Source organism: Lissotriton vulgaris, unplaced genomic scaffold, assembly GCF_964263255.1.
Source record: "Lissotriton vulgaris unplaced genomic scaffold, aLisVul1.2 SCAFFOLD_1811, whole genome shotgun sequence".
Lineage (NCBI taxonomy): Eukaryota > Metazoa > Chordata > Amphibia > Caudata > Salamandridae > Lissotriton > Lissotriton vulgaris.
In genome coordinates, this window is record NW_028254384.1 from 178845 (window position 1) to 196861 (window position 18017).

The window sequence follows — 18017 nt, forward strand, 5'->3', positions numbered from 1 at the left end:
AAAGTCCGAAGGGCAGGGCCCGAAACTCGAATACCTGCCCCTTCCACTCGAACTGGAGAAAACGCCTGTGAGGGGAAAAAATAGGGACCGTCAGGTACGCATCCTTCAGGTCGATCCGCACCATCCAATCCCCCGGAAGGAGGATATCGCGGAGGAGGTGAATCCCCTCCATCTTGATGTGGCAGTAAACAAGCCACTCCTTGAATTCTCGCAGATTGATAATACGCCTGAACCCTTTGTCCTTTTTTTTCCACTAAAAAGAGGTTGCTGAGAAAGCCATTTGGATGAAGTACTGACCTGCAAACTGCACCTTTCCGTAACAGCTCCGAGATCTCGGAGTCTATTAAAGTTTCCTCCTCTGCCGAGAAGATCAAAGGTCTGGAGTGCCTCAACTGAACTGGAGTGCCGTAAAGCTCTATCTGAAAGCCTCTGACTGTCTGCAGCACCCACGGGTCTGAAGTAATCTTTCCCCAATTGTGAGCAAAACGAGACAGCCTCCCCCCAAATCTTGAGGGGAAGAAAGGGAAATCCTTACCAGAGGGACCTCCAGGGGCGTTCGCGCCACCTCTGTTGTTCCGACCTCTGCCTTTTCCGGAACCTCTGCTGGGATAGAAGGTGCCCTGGTGACCGTCGTTCCAGCCGTTAGTCCGTCGCTGTTGACCTTTATTGGCGGAGCCTTGCTGCTGGGATTGACCGGAGGAGCGACCCCTGCCTCGCCGGCCACGGCAAAAACACGCCCCGGGAAGATCTTTTTAATCGAGGCCTGAGCCTTGTCAAGGGCTGAAAAGGTTGTGACAAACTTATTGAGCTCCTTGACGAAAGGGTCGACAAAAATCTTGCCTTGGGCCACCGAGCCCGCCTCTGACGTAGCTAGTTCCCCCAACTTCGGGTCAACCTTAATGAGGAGGGACCGCCTTCTCTCTGCCGCCAGGGCGCAATTCGCGTTGCCCAGAAGGCATATTGCCCGCTGAGCCCAACCAGCCACTATTTCCGTAGACAGTGGAGCACCCGACTCCTTCGCCCGCTCCGTCAGCTGAACAATCTGCGTCAAGGGCCCCACGACGTCAAGTAGCTTATCTTGACAACTTCTCCATTAACAGTCGATGCCCTTCTTAGGATCGCGCATGTATTTCCAGAAGAAAATACACAACTTGTCGTCGATGTCAGGAGTAAGCGCCACCTTCCCTTTAAGCGAAGGCCGGGGGCACTCGCTCCGCAATCTAGCCCTGACCTCCCTCTCCAGGGGTTGAGGAATCTTGGAGGCCACATAGTCCGCCACCTTGGCATCTGGGAACCACTCAGATGACCGAGGGTGGTAAAGTTGCGTGGGATCGAACATATCCGAGTGTCCCCCGTCCCCATCCTGGGATTCCGAGGAGCGAGAACCTGGACGCCAGGGACGGCCCAGATCTTTGTCCTCGTCGGACAAAACATCGCCCTCCGAAACACCCTCCCCATCTAGGGAAAGACCACCATCGGGATCCGTATTAGGGGCGACCTCGTCGCCAGTTTCTCCGGGTTCGTCCTCCTCCCGGCAGGGTACCTGTCTAAGCATTCGCTCACTCTTAAGGAAGGAGTCCCTCAATTTGTCGAACCCTTCCAGGTGCCCTGCGTGACGCTTAACCGCCTTCCTACTCTCCCCCTGGGACGTACTAGGACCTGCCCCCGCCATACTAGGGCAACCGAACACCCCCGGGATACTCCTAGCCAACTGCTCCACCCTATCCTGCAAGGGAGCCAGCACCCTAGAAATGGCCTGTGAAAGAGCAAGGTCCTTGGCAGGCGGGAGAGTCTGCGGCCACTCCTCGTCTGCCGCCTGAGTTGCGGAGTAAAAATGGTATTCAGCCATAATAAGTAGGGTGAGAGCACCAAAAACGCCATTGCAATCAATGGGCAGCCCCCTCTCCGGTGCTCAGACAGCACAGAAACAAAGCTATCAAAAAATCTGGCCCAAATAAGAGCAGGAATACAGAAATGCCACCAGATGGCACTGCAGGGTCAAAGAAGAGCTCGAGAATGCACCGCAACGCGGTGTCAGGGTGAGTATTGGTCGGGACACGGGCCTATATCCAAGCGGCCCCCCGCAGTCCCGAACGCGCGTCTATGTCCGCGATAGTGCGGGGAGAGCAACTACATGCGGCAAAGGATGCGCCCGACGGAAGCCTATCGGCGCGCATTGGGCGCTTCAAGGACCGCGTAAGAACAATACTTAAGTGCTCGGGCACCAGCCTACCGCGCTAAACCTCAGAATACCAAAGCGATCGCTAACAATTAAAGAAGAACCGCCATGCATAACATAATACATCAGGTAAGGGAAATGAGAAAAAATATGGCACTTAACTGACGAGCAGCGAAAGAAGAGGAAGAGGAAACGACTTCACGGGATACTATAACATGGACTATCAGGACTGATTATCATATAGATTGCCTCATTGTTCATGGGATGTGTAGTTTTACATTGTTTTATTTGTTTCTTTGAACTTGCTGTGCATAATAAAGTGAAGAAGATTATGCATAATCCTTGCCTCCGTCCTGCCATAGAATTCTGTCAGGAAGCAGAGGCGAGGATTATGCATGTCCTAACTCCATTTATTAGACAGCAAGTTAGAAGAAAAAACACTACCTGCCAACTACAACTCCCATGAGGCATGGCAGTAACCACAGTACCCAGTCCACCAATCACAGTCCATCCGAAAATACATAACAGCTCCCACGTCGAAGTCCGTCCTCTTTCTCCATTGCTGGCTTCAGTTAAGCCCCTTTGTTCGTTACTTGCTGCGTATTTGGGACTAGCGTTTTTTTTAGTGTTGACAGCGTGTATTTGTATTTTTCTGTTGCGGGCTTCCTCCCGCTGTGTCCCGACGCGGTACGTGTCGGCTTGAGCGTCCTGTTGTGCGCGTGCGCCGGGCGGGGCTGTTTATTCTGACGCGCCGCCGATGTCTTCTCTTCACCACAGCACCCTTTGCGCGCATGTGGTGAAGGCGCGCAGAGGCTCCAGGAGCTTCGTTTATCTTGTTGTTTGGCCTCCCCCCCCAGCATTGACACCGCGTTGCAGTATGTGTAGAAGGGCTTTGCCCATTATTAATGTGGCTTTGTGAAATACTTATACCAGAAGGGAAAAAGACATATATTTAATTATATATTTTTATTCCTGTGTACATTGCCACATACATTTGCATTTAAGGTCATTCCAGGCTGGTTGACACCTACTTTGAAGGCACCTGTGTTGGGGGGAACCCTTGATATTTTGTAGGGTGTGTATGTTTATGGGTGCCCGACCCTCATTTAATATGCAGTCAAATCCTGATCATGACTATGTCTCAGCCCATTCTGCTGAGGAACAGCCCCCCCAGGCACGCACCCCTGCAGAGGTGGACAAGCTCCTTTCGTCCGCTATTGCCCAGGTGCTTGCACCTCTGGAGGAAAGCGTTAACAAGTTGTCTGCCCATGTATTTAAAGGTTCAGGAGACAGTGGGGCTGGGCCTAGTGGCATTCACACGGTGGTGCCACGTAAGGCCGTTAAGCATGACGCGGGTCACCTGGAAGGCTTCAGCAAATTTGCTGAGGTCTTCCATAAGAGTGAGCACACGCTAAGGAGCACACCCTACCGGGAGGAGGACTTACCCGGATATACTGGTGGCGAGTCCACTCCAGACTTCGACCCTGAAGACGGGTTTCCCGAAGGCGGAGAGGGTGAGGATGAGGAAGTGTTTGGGGATGATGACAATTCCTCGGATGATATGTTTGATTCGAGCAGGTCTTGGCGTCCGCTCTCTTCTTGTTCTGATGTTGGTGATGGAGACCAGGTTCATGCAGATATGTTTGACCCTTCCTGTATCCTCCGTCCACGGTCTTCTGATTGGGTTCCTGATAAAAAGACGGCGGATTATGTTGCCGCAAAGATTAGACAGCCTCTTTCTCAAGAGGTGAGATCTCGCCTAAGGTCAGAGTGTCCCAGACCGTCTCTCCCTAATGGTGTTGCCAGTACCCCTGAGTTGGTTCCCAAACTCTGCACCTTTTTTGCTACATACATGAAAGATCTGAAGAAGGGGATAAATCGATCATGGAGGGCTTATCAGGACAAGCTTCTCGACGTCGTGGGGCCCCTTACAAAAATCATAGAGTTGGCGGAACGGTCCAGAGAGTCAGGCCTTCCTCTACCAACGGACGACGTAGCGGAATGGGCGCAAAGGGCAATGTGTCTCTTGGGCAATGCCAATTGTGCCCTCTCTGCCGAGCGTCGCCATTCTTTACGTTTGAAAATTGATCCCAAATTGGGAGAATTATCATCTTCTGAGGCAGGCTCTGTTGCTCAAGGTACGCTCTTTGGTGACCCCTTTGTTAAGGAGTTAGGGAAGTTTGTAGCCACCTTTCTTGCCCTCGATAAAGCTCAGGCTTCCATGAAAAAGATTTTCCCCAAGAAGGTTTTTGGTGGGGCCGGACGAGGCAAGGGTCGCTCTTCCGGCCAACAGTTCAACCAAGGTCCCAATAGAGCCCAAGTCGAAAAGAAATAATGGATGGAACGATGGCAGACAAGGAACCTTCTATCCTTCCAGTGGAGGGAAAGGACAAGGCAGCCAGAATTCCCAAGGATTCAATGGTAAGCTTGGATATCCTTTCTCCCGTTCGTCTGGGGGGCAGCATTTCTCTGTTTCTAGCAAACTGGACAAATCTCAAGTCAGATCCTTGGGTGTTAGAAACAGTTCAAGGGTTTCACATAGAATTCTACGGGTCCCCCGTACAGGCATCTTGTCCATGCCCGTTGGTTTTTTCAGCCTCAGAGACCGATCTGATGGATCGCGAGGTTCTAGATCTTCTTTCAAAATGTGCTATCGCCCACTCCCAGCTTCATCTGCGCGGTTCCTTAAGCAATCTCTTTCTGGTAGAAAAGAAAGAAAGAGGGTTCCGACCGGTTATCAATCTCAAGTCCTTCAACGAATGGTTGGTTTACCGGCACTTCAAGATGGAGGGGATCCATCTGCTCAGGGACCTCCTTCTTCAGAACGACTGGTTGGTCCGGTTAGACCTCAAAGATGCGTATCTGTCAGTACCCATTTTTCCCCCTCATCGCAGGTTTCTGCAATTTCAGTGGAAGGGTCAAACTTACGAGTTCAACACTCTTCCCTTTGGTCTCTCCTCAGCTCCTTGGTGTTTCACCAAGCTTCTTCGTCCAGTGGTGGAACATCTCCGAGTAAAGGGGATTCGGTTGATAATTTACCTGGACGATATCCTTCTCATGGATCAATCCAGGGATCATCTCCTCCTTCACCTTCAGATCACTCTGTCCCTCTTACAGACCTTGGGGTTCACCATCAATGTCCAGAAATTGGACCTGGTTCCCCAACAGAGTATGATTTTTCTCGGCTTTTGCATCGACACGATAAATGCCACCTTGAATCTTCCATCTCAGAAAATTTCCAAGATCAAGAAAGAAATTCGGCAGGTACTCCGCAGAGACAGGATCTCCCTGCAACAGCTAGCCTGGATTGTTGGCTTGTTATCATCCTCGATTCAGGCCATCTTTCCGGGTCCTTTATATTACAGAGCCCTTCAGAGGCTAAAAGCCTTGCATCTTCGCAGGGGTCACACTTATTCGGAGTTGATCTCCCTTTCATCGGAGGCCAGGTCGGAACTTCTTTGGTGGATGGACCATAAGGAAGCCTGGAACGGGAGAGCGATTTTCGGCTCCTGTCCGGATCTGGGGATAGAGTCGGATGCCAGTCGTCTGGGCTAGGGTGCCAGATGCGGCTCCCTTTCGGTGGGAGGTCGGTGGACGGAGGAAGAACTCCTTCTCCACATCAATTGCCTGGAACTCCTAGCGGGCTCCTTTGCCATCCGCTCTTTCACGACCAACAAGGTGTCCTGTTGTGTCCTTCTCCGGATGGACAACATGACGGCGGTGAGGTACATCAATCGCCTTGGAGGCACTCATTCAAAAATTCTGGCGGATCTCGCCAAGGATTTCTGGCATTACTGCCTCCAACGTCAGTTCTCAGTGACGGCAGAGTATCTCCCGGGAGATCAGAATTGTGTGGCAGACTGGAACTCCAGGAATTTCAGGGATGCCAGCGACTGGAGACTGGATCCAGGAGTGTTTTCTCAGATTGCGTCCCTCTGGGGGCTTCCCCAGGTGGAACTTTTTGCCTCCAGTTGGAACACTCAGGTTCCCCGATTTTTCAGCTGGAAACCGGATCCGGGAGCGGAAGCGGTGAACGCCTTCCTCCAGGATTGGTCGGGGATACCAGCTTACGCCTTTCCCCCCTTCCTTTTCATCCAGAGAGTTGCAGCCCAGGTCTGCAGACAGAGGGCCTCTCTGATCATGATTACTCCAATCTGGAGAGCCCAGATTTGGTTTCCGTCCCTTCTGGGATTGTCTTGGGACAGACCTCTTCCGTTGCCGTCTTTCGACAACATTCTCTCTGATCCTCTAGGACTTCCACACCCCGCTCATGTGGATGGGGCTCCGATTGGAGAACATCCGTTAGTCTGTAAACTTTTGAAAGGCATTCGTCTTTCACGCACTCCAGAGCCTCGTTACTTAGGACTCTGAGATGTTAATGTGGTCCTTCGTTTTTAGGTCTCGCACCTGTGACGATCGCAAAGCGATATCGCTGCAAGGCCTATTGTCGTCGCCTCAGCTTACAAAGAGCTACGGGAGACAAGAGATGTGCACGCGCCGCCTGCCGTAATCGGATCAGGTCGCGCACGCTTTCACCATCTCCTGTCTCCCTTGAAAGCCTCAGCGCACAGCACACAGAGACACGCGCACGCGCGCACACACACACACGCTTACACACGCACACACACACACACACCCCCCACCAACCCCCCAGTCACTGGGCACAAGCGGGGCTTACATACATACACAAACACACGTGCACACACACACACTCACACACGTGGGGCTTCCCTGACGCCCCCCCTCACCGGGTCTGTCTGGCTACTCACCACTTCAGTACACTGCGAGCTCGCCCTCTGCTGCTGCTGTGTCCTGTGCTCAAATCCGGCTCCCCGACCGCAGCCTCACTACATGCCTCTGAATCCCTGGACAGCGAGCACGCCCCACGCCGCTGGCCGCTCCCTGGCAACACACCAAGCAAGGTGTCTCCGCTCCCCGCCGCTCTTCTCTCGCGGGCCGTGAGTCCAACCAACGCTGTTGCCGGTCCTGCACACTCCCAGTAATGGGCCAGGAATCTCGTCACCCTAAATATGCCTCTTTCCTGCGGAGCGTGAGTTTCCACGCGCCGCCCCCTCTGCATCCTTCCCGAACACTGAAGGTGGAATCAGCAGCTGCAGACTAAGCTGGTCTTAGCTTTCACTTTCACTTTCTCTGGAATAGAAACTTAACTTGATGCACTGTGGGACACAAAGTCCGGGAGAAGACGAGGCAGGGTGGAGACTTGAGCACCGGAGGAGCAGCAGACAAACACATCGCAGTACAACAGAGTCAGGTAGGAATGGAGGGAAGGCTGCCCTGGGGGCCAGCACGGGACAACAGCAGGAGCAGAGTCGATAATAACCACAGCAGTGTCGTCTGTCAGGTTTCATAATTACCGACACAAACGACGTATGATTTACCAGTCTCTGAAATCTAAGGGGCGTATTTACAAGGCCTTTGCGCTGCCGGTAGGTCACTTTTTCCCCATATTAAAAGTGACGCACCAGCGGCGCAAGGGGCTTGTAAATAAGTCCCTTCGTTTTTCCAATATGGGTATGCATATGGAGCCATTTGAGAGTGCAGTAAGTACTTCATTTGCTGCAGTTGGCATTCACTTAATTTAGCAATTCACCCATAGCTTTGTTTCAGTGTTCCAGCATGGCTTATGTGATAAGTAAGGGCAATCGTTGTTTCACTGTATCTGGTCCATTACTATGGGTATGGGCTCTCCTTCCTACGTCACACTTGACTTACCACCTCCGGGGCAACAGCCATTCAGTTAATCATTTCCGTGGAGGTCTCCAGATCATCGTTTTTATTTTCCGTCCGTTCTGAACTTTCTCATTCGACTGAACTCCGCCTCTGCTCATTCTTGAGCATATCGTACACAGGATGTCACCAAGGGTGTACGGGGGGCACAGTTAATGTAATAAATAAATAAATAAATAAAGTCCTTTCCACGTTTACTCAGCAACAGGGCTAATGCAGAAAATGTATATTAGGTTTTATGATTTCTAGGGCAAGGCATGACCCCTTACAAACAATGTGATACCAACTCCTTCACCTGTATGGTCGTCACCCATTTCATTGCCTGTATTACTTTCTGCCAATAGTCTGTAAGCTTTCTGCATGGCCGTGTTATTTGTAGACATGTAGTATCATCTTTACCACATTTTGGACAGGCAGAGGATCTGAAGGTGTAGATTCGCTTCAATTGTAATAGAGTGTAATAAGTGTGAAGCAAATATTGAATGTGAATCAACTTAAACTTGCCATCACTAGGAATATTTTATACCATGGAGCAGATTTTCTCAATTTCTTGTTCTGAGATGTGTACTTACAAATCCTCAGTCCCCCCCTCACTATGGGAATGCAACACCAGCAACCATCTGTCCTATCCCAGAGTGCAGTATATTTGAAGGACCATATGTCGACCAGGGTTCTCCTCCACTATAACTTATAATTTTTTTGATGGGCTAGGTGCAGCTTGGAAATCAGCCCATATCCTTCTTATTGTATTTCTAATGATGGCATTGAATTTATAATCCAATTTGGGTTTTTCAGTGTCCTCGTTGGCCAGGTCGCCGACACAGGTGCAAATTCTAAATGTGTTTTCATCGGATGTATGACATCACAACGCATGCTTTCACAACGCATGCCTTTACAACGCGGTTTTCACAACGCATACCCTTACAACGCATAGTGCTTTGGGGCGCTGGATAGTGAATTGTTTAATTTACTATTCCAACTCCAGTCCCCGTGGATAGTAGGGAAGGTGTTAGATAGTAAATTAAACCTATTGCCTATCCTAGAGCGCCCCCCAGCGCAATGCGTTGTAATGGTTTGCGTTGTAAAAGTTGCGTCGTAATGGCACTGCGTAGTAAAAGTTGCGTTGTAAAGGTTGTCTCCCGTTTTCATCTAATGTTCAGGGATAGGGAGGTGAGTTTTAAATATTGTAATATAGCAGCAGCAGCTCATTAATATTGCAAATAATCTCTGCGAGCGACCGACTGCCGGTTCTCATATGTGAGGTTCTGTTTTGATCTAAAGGGAACTCTTTTTATGGCTGTTGCATTGTGTTGAAAAGCAAAGTGCATTTCTCTGCAAAATGTCTGCAATAGACTTCCACACATCACCAGTATTAACAAACATTTGCAATGCAATAGGTCTCGCATTTATGCAAGTTTGAGATATTGATATTGCAAATGACAATTCCTTTTATTTATGTTATAAAAACAAAAATAAAAGGCATTGTCATTTGCAATGTCAAAAGCTCAAACTCGCGTAAATGCGAGACCTATTGCATTGCAAATGCTTGTCTTTTATCTTGGCAAGATAATGACTACCTCTCCAGGAAAGAGATTTCGGCTAAACTTGCTATTCTCTTGTGTCTTATTTCTTGTAAGAGAGTATCTGACGTCAGGGCACTTGATATTTCCGCCCGCGTTTTTCCCCAGGATGGGGTTAACTTTACCATTTCAAGGAGAACTAAGTTGAGTACAAGGTCAGTAACCTATCCTGCTTTTCCAGATTCTCCGAAATTGTGTGTTGTTCGATGTCTAAAATCTTATGAGAATATGACTTTGGAGATTCGGCCTCCGGGTGAGCAGCAACTTTTGATTGTCATCAAAAAAACGTTTCATGCGGTGTCTTCCCCTACTATTGCTGGATGGGTCAAATGGATCATGACTGAATCTGGTATTGATGTCAGACAATTTGGAGCTCATTCTACTAGGGGAGCTATTGCCTCCAAGGCTGTCCAGGTAGGTGGCAGATTGGAGGACATTATGAATGCGGCTGATTGGTCTTCGGAATCTACTTTTAAAAAGTTTTATTTTAAACCAATTCATGAAGCCGCTGCGGTGGTGGTAAGTAAGCTTTGAACATGCATAATCCTCGCCTCCGCTTCCTGACGTAGAATGAGAAATTTCCTAGTTATCACAAAGGAAAGTTTCAATTCTTTTAAGGACGCAGAGGCGAGGATTATCCCCCCCTGGCTTTCCAGCCTCCCTCCCTTTTGCTTGGAGGTCTTGCTGAAGGTCATTCTTTCTACATTTCAGGAAAGTAATGTTATCTTGGTATATTTTATGGTCTTGTGCATTGATTCTGTTATGTATATTTGCACTTTATTTCGAATTATGTTTACGCTTCTGATAATGCTTACATTTGCATTTTCTCTTTAGTCTGTGGTTTTTCTCTTGTATTACGAGATTCCATGGTCAAGAGGTTAGTACGTTTTTAGGTCTCGACCTCTGCCAATGCGCTTGCGCATTGCAGATGTCGAGACATTTAGAGGTGGATCAGGAAAGCTGATCAAGGGGCTTTGGCAGGCGGATTATGCAGAGTGCATGTGCCCGTTCACACGCTTCAATGCCGAGAGCTTCACACTTCAAAGGAATGCTCTCCCCCGCCCCACTCTGCGCAATGCCTCGCTCCCATTTGCTCCCCTTGCTTACTGTTTCTGACTTCAAAGGCTAACGCTCCCTGCCCCCCCCCCCCGCCACAGCAATGCCGAGGGCTTGTTTTAAGTTCCCTCGCTCTCTACTGTCTACGGACCCTATCATATTCTACCTTTTCTTCATTTACCCTTCTTCATTTCTGTTGATGTCTGCGCTCAATTATTTATGACCCAGGTTCCTCATCCTGCCTTTGTAGAACAGCTAGCTAGTTTTACCAAATGACTGACACCACGTCATCAAAAACTGTTTTTTCCTGTGTTGTATAATTTTCTATTTATTATCTTTCACCTTTTGCTCATTACAATGCATTTTCTGGCTGCGGCTCTTTCAGTAATGCCTTCTAGCCGCGTCTCCCTCTGGATCCCAGCTGTGCGCAGAGACTATCCCTCCCCCTCACCCATTCATGAGATAGATTACCCCACCAGACCTCCCTTCCGTATCTGGTTTTTTTTTTGCCCCCCTTCTGCCCCTGCCATTGCACAAGCTGGTTAACCCTGAATGCAGTCTTTCTTAGAAGGGTCCAGGAGGGGGGGGGGGGGGGGTTCTTTATCAGCTCCAGACCTACTTGCTATTTACATTTGCATTGTCATTTTTTATCCTCATATTAGCCTAAAAGTGGTACGAATGCCCCTTAGTAGGTTAAATGGTATACTCCTTACTTTGACTCCAGCATACAAAAAGTACCAGAAAACAAAAGTAAACTAAATTTGTGGGTAAACAAAAGTGCCCTTCTTAATAGCACCGCGTTTCACATATGGAAAACGGCCTGCTTTGAGCTAATACACACTAACTTGTTTATTCTTAAATTACGATTTAGTCTTCACATGGTATTACATACAACATTGTGATTTTATCCTTTTATCGGATATCTGTCTACGTGCTTTCCTCCTCCTGAAGGAAGTTATTCACCAACAGTTTTGAAAATGATTATTGTTGTGGAACATCATAAGTGTTACATTTACGACTGTTTCGAGTGATTGCAAAAAGAACCAAATGAAACAAAATATGCCCATAAGGGAAAGGGTCACGAATCAGCATAGGCCCCATCCTCATGAAGCTTAGACTCTGTGTTGATGGGGTAGCCAAGAGGTGAAATAGGTCGCATTGAATAGAGTCAAGCTCTCAGCGCTTTGTTATGCAGACCTGGGACAGCGCCCATTCACACCTGCTCTTCAGCCACAGGCGCTACAATAGAAACTCTCACCTCACAGTTGCAAGGGATTGGGGTTGGTTCAGAAGATGGGGCACTAAAAGGGGCCTTCCCTTTTAAAGAAGGAAAAGCTTTTGCAAAGGTACATGAACTGAATGGTGTTCTCTGCTAAGCAAAAGACGGGAGAAGGGAATGCTTGTCAATGGGCATTTGGACACCTTTATGCATCTTGTTGGAAACGCAGCGTACAAATCAACTAGCAATTGTAATCCGCTTTTAGGAAAAGTACTAGGTGTACATGAAACGTTAAATGTATTTAATACCTGTAAACGTTTCTTTGAATAATATCTTCTCTGCGCATGTAGTATCAAAAGTGTTTTCCTTTGAATTCTGGAAATTACAGATTTATTTTGCTATTACAAATGCAAGATCACAAGCCGTAAAAACAAGCATTTGCAATGCAATAGGTCTCGCAATTGTGAGAGTTTGAGCTATTGGCATTGTAAATGGCAATGCCTTTTATTTATGTGCTGGTTTTTAAAACATATAATAAGGCATTGTCATTTACAATGCCAATTGCTCAAACTCTCACAATTGTGAGACCTATTGCATTGCAAATGCTTGTTTCTATTCCCCTAGGATCCGATCAGAAGACGGATTAGACTGGGGACGACTTAACTTCCTGCAGCGACGAAAGAGGACGGACTTCGACGTGGGAGCAGTTATGTATTTTCGGATGGACTGTGATTGGTGGACTGGTTACTGTGGTTACTGCCATGCCTCATGTGAGTTGTAGTTGGCAGGCAGTGTTTTTTCTTTTTCTTCTAACTTGCTGTCTAATAAATGGAGTTAGGACATGCGTAATCCTCGCCTCCGCGTTCTTAATAGAATTGAAACTTCCCTTTGTGATAACTAGGAAATTTCTCATTCTCTCCTCATTTATCATTACTGTTCCTTTTGTGAAGCGCGCTGACACCTTCCGGCAAAGTCTGCGCTATATAAAAACGCATCAATAAATAAATAAATACCATGAGTGACTCTTTCTCTCCAGCAAAATAAATTACTGAAATCTAAATCTACTGGCTCTTCAAAGGGTCTAATGTCCGTTTTCTGTGTCTACCTGCTCTTCATTGGAGTCTATACTCCGTCTTCAGTGTCTACTGGCTCTTCATAGGGTCTAATGTCTGTCTTCTGTGTTTACTGCAGCTTCAAAGGGTCTAATGTCCGTTTTCTGTGTCTACCGGCTCTTCATTGGAGTCTATAGTCCGTCTTCAGTGTATAGATCTGTCGTGCATGTCTGAGGGCGCTTCGCGGATTAAAAATAAAACAAGCATTGGTAGAGCCAATAGGGCTCTGCAATTCAAAATTCTATGTCAGAACCGGAGGTGAGGATTATGCCTTTCTTTCCTCACTCTTTATTAACAGCACGTTTAAAGATAAAGTAAAAAAACACCATATCGTTGAACTGCAACTCCCATGAACATTAGGAGTAACCATGGTCTCCAACAGTTCAATCACATTGCATTCCGCTAGTCCATACAGCAAAGCCGGTGTGGTAGTGTGTGGCATCCTGGCATTCTGCTGTTGTTGCTAGGTGCCACTTGAATAGAATGTTATGCTATGAGTAAAGACCAGTTCATTTGGAATTTGCCTGAGCTGCTGTGCTGGCTGGTTTCTTGGATGGGATCCTTTATACTCCAATATACCTCTTATTGAAGTCTACCACTGTGTCCAGGCTTCCATTTTACATTTTGGGGACGAGATGAAGGAGACAAAAGGATCCCGACACTACCTCCTCAATTTTGTTTTTTTCTCTTCTCTTTCAAAACAGAAAAAATCCCTGGAGAAAAGGTACTATGAAATCATTTTTAAATTCCAGTGATATATTACCAAGTATGTCATTTTTTATAAAGGAGGATTATTCCAGCTTCAATTTAAAGACTCATTTTCACAGTTGGCCCTGCTGGATGTCGTGTTTGTTTTTAAATTTGCTTTTACTACGTTTTGTTTGGGAGTAACAAAACTATTTAACCAGGAGCAGGAGTGAATACTGAGGAGGGGACTTATCTCAACACAAGGTCATTTGGTAGTGTGCTCGTAATATGTCGGCAAACTCGTATTTTGACTGTGTGTAAAATTTGCTGTCTTGTGTTCGAACTTTGCGTCCTGGACATTTTTGAGCACTTACAGGAATGTTTGCTGTCTTACATCCATTACATTTTAACTTCTTGCTGGGCTCATACCTTCAACGAAGCTCTTTCTTCTATCGCGCATTTTTCAATTTGTGTCCAGTGCGCGTCTCCAGCACGGACCGTGTTCTTCGAGTACTCTTCCAACGCCAGTCTTCGGTGTGCACCGCTGTCCTTCATTCAGAATATCAGCGCCAGTGTCTAGCGCGGACCGGAGCCTTCGTGTTCTACTGAGGCTTCCCTACTGAGTGACGATTGAGTAAGTCGACGTCTGACGTTAGCGCGCTCCTCACGTTTGCGTACCACCATATTGGATCAGTGCTCAGACACGGTAATCATTACGGAAGGTTTGGGCATTTTATCATCTATTTAGAAGCAACTTTATTATTTAAATGCACAAACAGCTCCGCAGGTATTTTTCTTTAATTTACTTATTCAAGATCTTGGCCTATCTTTTACAGTGTACTGTTTACTTGTGTGTTACAACAGTGACACGCACACTTGCTTCTCAAAGTTTTCTACATTAGTGACACACACACTGGGCTATCATAGTGTGTCATAGCAGTGACGTGTTGTGCAACAGTGACCCACACACTTGGCTATCACAGTGTGTCATAACAGGGCAACACACGCTTATTTCTCAAAGTTATCTGCAGCAGTGAAACACACACTTGTCAGCAGATTGAGGTACTTTTAATAAAACCTACTCTTGCGTGTTACAACTGTGACACGCACACTACTACTCATACTCTGTTACAACAGCGATGCGCAAGATAATACCATTTAAATTAAGCTCAATTTAAGCTTACTTTGGGAAATTAACTCTTTTGCTGCATTTTACAATTTTGTATTTATTAGAGATGCTTGTTAGCACAATATTTTATTCGTTTAATTTGTCATTTAAATTTGTGTTAAACTGTTACTTTGTTTCAGCATTATGCAAAACGTTACTGCTCCGCCATTTTTTTTATCTTCACCAGGGGAACCACAGATAAAATGGCAAAAGTGGAAAAAAGTCTTCGAACGCTATGCTAGGGTGTGTGGGTCCTTGTTGAGTGCGGAGAGGAAAACTGCATTATTATTACACTGTTTGGGATTAGGTCAGGAAGTTTTTGACCATCTTCCTGACCTTGAAGATAGTAGTCTGAATGACTATGAGATATGTATAGCCAAATTAGATAAACATTTTTTTACCAAAAGTCTCTACTATTTTAGAAAGATATCACTTTGGTCGTAGAATGCAATTAGAGGATGAAACTATTGAAAACTATGGGACAGCTCTCAGAAAGTTGGCTTCCTCTTGCAAATTTGGTGCATGTCTGGACGAAAGAATACGTGATCAATTCATGTTGGGTTGCAGTATAGAACGTGTTAGAGAGGAATTATGGCAGAAGGATGAACCGGGCTTAGATGATGTTATAACGATTGCTAAAAGGATTGAACATTCGTTAAAATGTGTAGAAGTCATTAGGAAAAACAGTGAAGCTAAAGAAAAAAATACTGTGCATGTGGTCAAAGCACCTGTCAAGGAAAATGTGTCTTATAAAAAGTTTAAAAAGCCTGTCTCTAATGATAATTCTACTAACAAATTTAATACTTCTAGCAAATTAGATTTTTCAAATGTCAAATGTTTTCATTGCTGTAAGATGGGTCACTTTGCAAATAACAGGCTGTGCCCAGATTGGAAAGCTACTTGCAGTAAATGCAAGAGAAAAGGACACTTTACTAGTGCTTGTAAAGGGAAATCTTATAAGGGAAAAATTAATGAGGTGTTTTATGACACTGACCAAACATGTGAGGATACAGAAGAGTTGGATTGTGGACAAATCCTTGTCCAAGCAATAGGTAGTAAAGAACAGAAAACTTGCCCAACAGATGAAATATTTGTAGATGGAAAATCCACAAAGGTTCTGTTTGACTCCGGAGCAAAAATTACTATAGTCTCCAAAGAATTGTTTTTGTGAAATTTGAGTGGGAAAATTAAAGTATTTAAGCCCGACATTAGGCCTTTTGCCTAAGAAGGTGAACCTATCAAACTTTTTGCTTATTTCCATGGCTTAATAGAATACAAGAACAGGTTAACTAATGCAAAGATCTATATTTCACAAAATGGTGATAGTATTTTAAGTTGGTTTAACCAAAGGGATCTTGGTGTCATGCTTGACCCGAATTCCTCTCCACCCATAATTCTGAAAGAAAATGTTGGTCCTGTGTCTGTTTCAACCATTCTAGATACTACAGATAGTGAGTTTTCTGACATGCTCAAAGGAAATTTCCAAATGTTTTTACACAGAAATTGAGTTGTCTCAAAGGTTACATCCATCACATACGTATGGTGGACAATGCTAAACCTATTTGTTGTAAGGTCAGAACTATTCCAGTAGCTGTCAGAGATCAGGTAAAACTGAACTGGAACGTCTCAAGACGGAGTTATTGAAGAGGTGGAAGCAACACAATGGCTTGCTCCGGTTGTGGCCGTGAAGAAAGCTGATGGCTCGCTTCGTTTGTGTGTGGACCTCAGGGAGTTAAATAAGAATGTAGTACAGACCATTATCCTCTACCTAAGATTTCGGACATGTTGATGTTGTTGAAAGGGGCAAAAGTGTTTAGTACAATCGATTTACGGTCTGCTTATCATCAGATCAGATGAAGAGTCGAAGGATTTGACCGCATTTATAATTCCTTTTGGCACATTCCGATTTGTGAGGCTTCCCTTTGGACTGGTATCTGCGGCGTCAGCCTTTCAAAGGGCGTTGGAAAAGGTCTTAAAGGATCTTGAAGGTGTCAGAGTCTACCAGGACGATATACTTATTTCTGGAGAAGACAACAAAGAGCATCATGTGAGAGTTTTAGATGTTTTAACTAGACTCAGTGATTCTGGGCTTACAGTAAAAATTGAAAAGTGTAAATTTAGGAAAACTTCCATCGATTATTTAGGCCATAACATCTCAGCAGGAGGTATCATGTCAAAAGCTAATTTGATTGTTGATATACAGAAGATGAGTTCACCTACTAATAAAGAGGACCTAATGAGCTTTTTAGGCATGGCGGAATATTATAGCAAATGTGTCGTTTGATTCGCCTCTATGTGTGTACATATGAGAAGTTTGCTAAAAAAAGGGTTGTGAATTTGTTTGGGATGAGGAGTGTGAAAGAGAATTCAGCTTGATCAAGGAAAAATTAAGTTCTGCTCCAAAATTGTGCAGTTTTGATCCTAGAAAGACATCTACTTTAATAACTGATGCTAAAATGAAAGGCTTAGGGGCCCTTCTTCAAAAAAAAGATGGTGATCAAGAAAAGTCATACTATTCTTATCTAGAGGTTTGAGAGGACCGGAGTTACGCTACTCTGTAGTTGAGAGAGAAGCACTTGAGGTTTATTGGTCTGTAAAAAAACAAAATTGTTTTTTGTGGGGAGGACAATTTGAGATTAGGTCTGATTAAAAGCATTTGTGTGAAATTCTGAAAAGCAAAGGCATTGATGCAGTATCAGGCAGAATAACCAAATGGGTTGTGGCACTGCAGGATTACAATTTTGTAGTAAAATACTTGCCTGGTGTGGAGAATAAAGTGGCAGATGCCTTATCTCGTCCCAAGAAATGATGATTCTCATGAAAATGAACTTGATGAGGATGATGAAATGATTTGTGCTATAGAGGAGTGTGTTGTGGATAAAGAAAGGTGGAAAGAAGCGTTATTAAGTGATGCAGACTCAAGGAAGGTTCTGGACAATATTAGTAATGGATGGACATAAAAAAATAAGATGGGTGATGTTGTTGAAAAATTTTGGCATGTTAAGGACCAACTTTCTGAGCAAGATGGATTTCTTCTTAGAGGGATGAGGTTGGTTCCCCCTTCTTCCATCAGAGATGAACTCATTGCTTTGGCACACGATGGACATTTAGGAATATCTAAAACCAAAGACAGATTAAGGTTATCATATTGGTGGCCAGGGATGGATATTCAGATAGAACAGAATGTTAGAGCTTGTTTTGAGTGTGCTTTAAGCGAAAAGTCTGTCAAACCTAAAGTTCAGCCTATGATTACAAAGGAACACCCTAA

General features: G+C 45.6%; 1 protein-coding gene across 1 annotated transcript; it reads left to right on the top strand.

Moving 5' to 3' along the window:
• The first annotated feature begins 1974 nt into the window (after window positions 1–1974).
• LOC147659551 (uncharacterized) lies at window positions 1975–15920 on the top strand. The gene is given in 4 exon segments (XM_086951655.1): window positions 1975–2039; window positions 3218–4499; window positions 4501–5443; window positions 15172–15920. Coding segments are annotated over 4 exon segments (3039 nt in total).
• Window positions 15921–18017: the final 2097 nt, after the last annotated feature.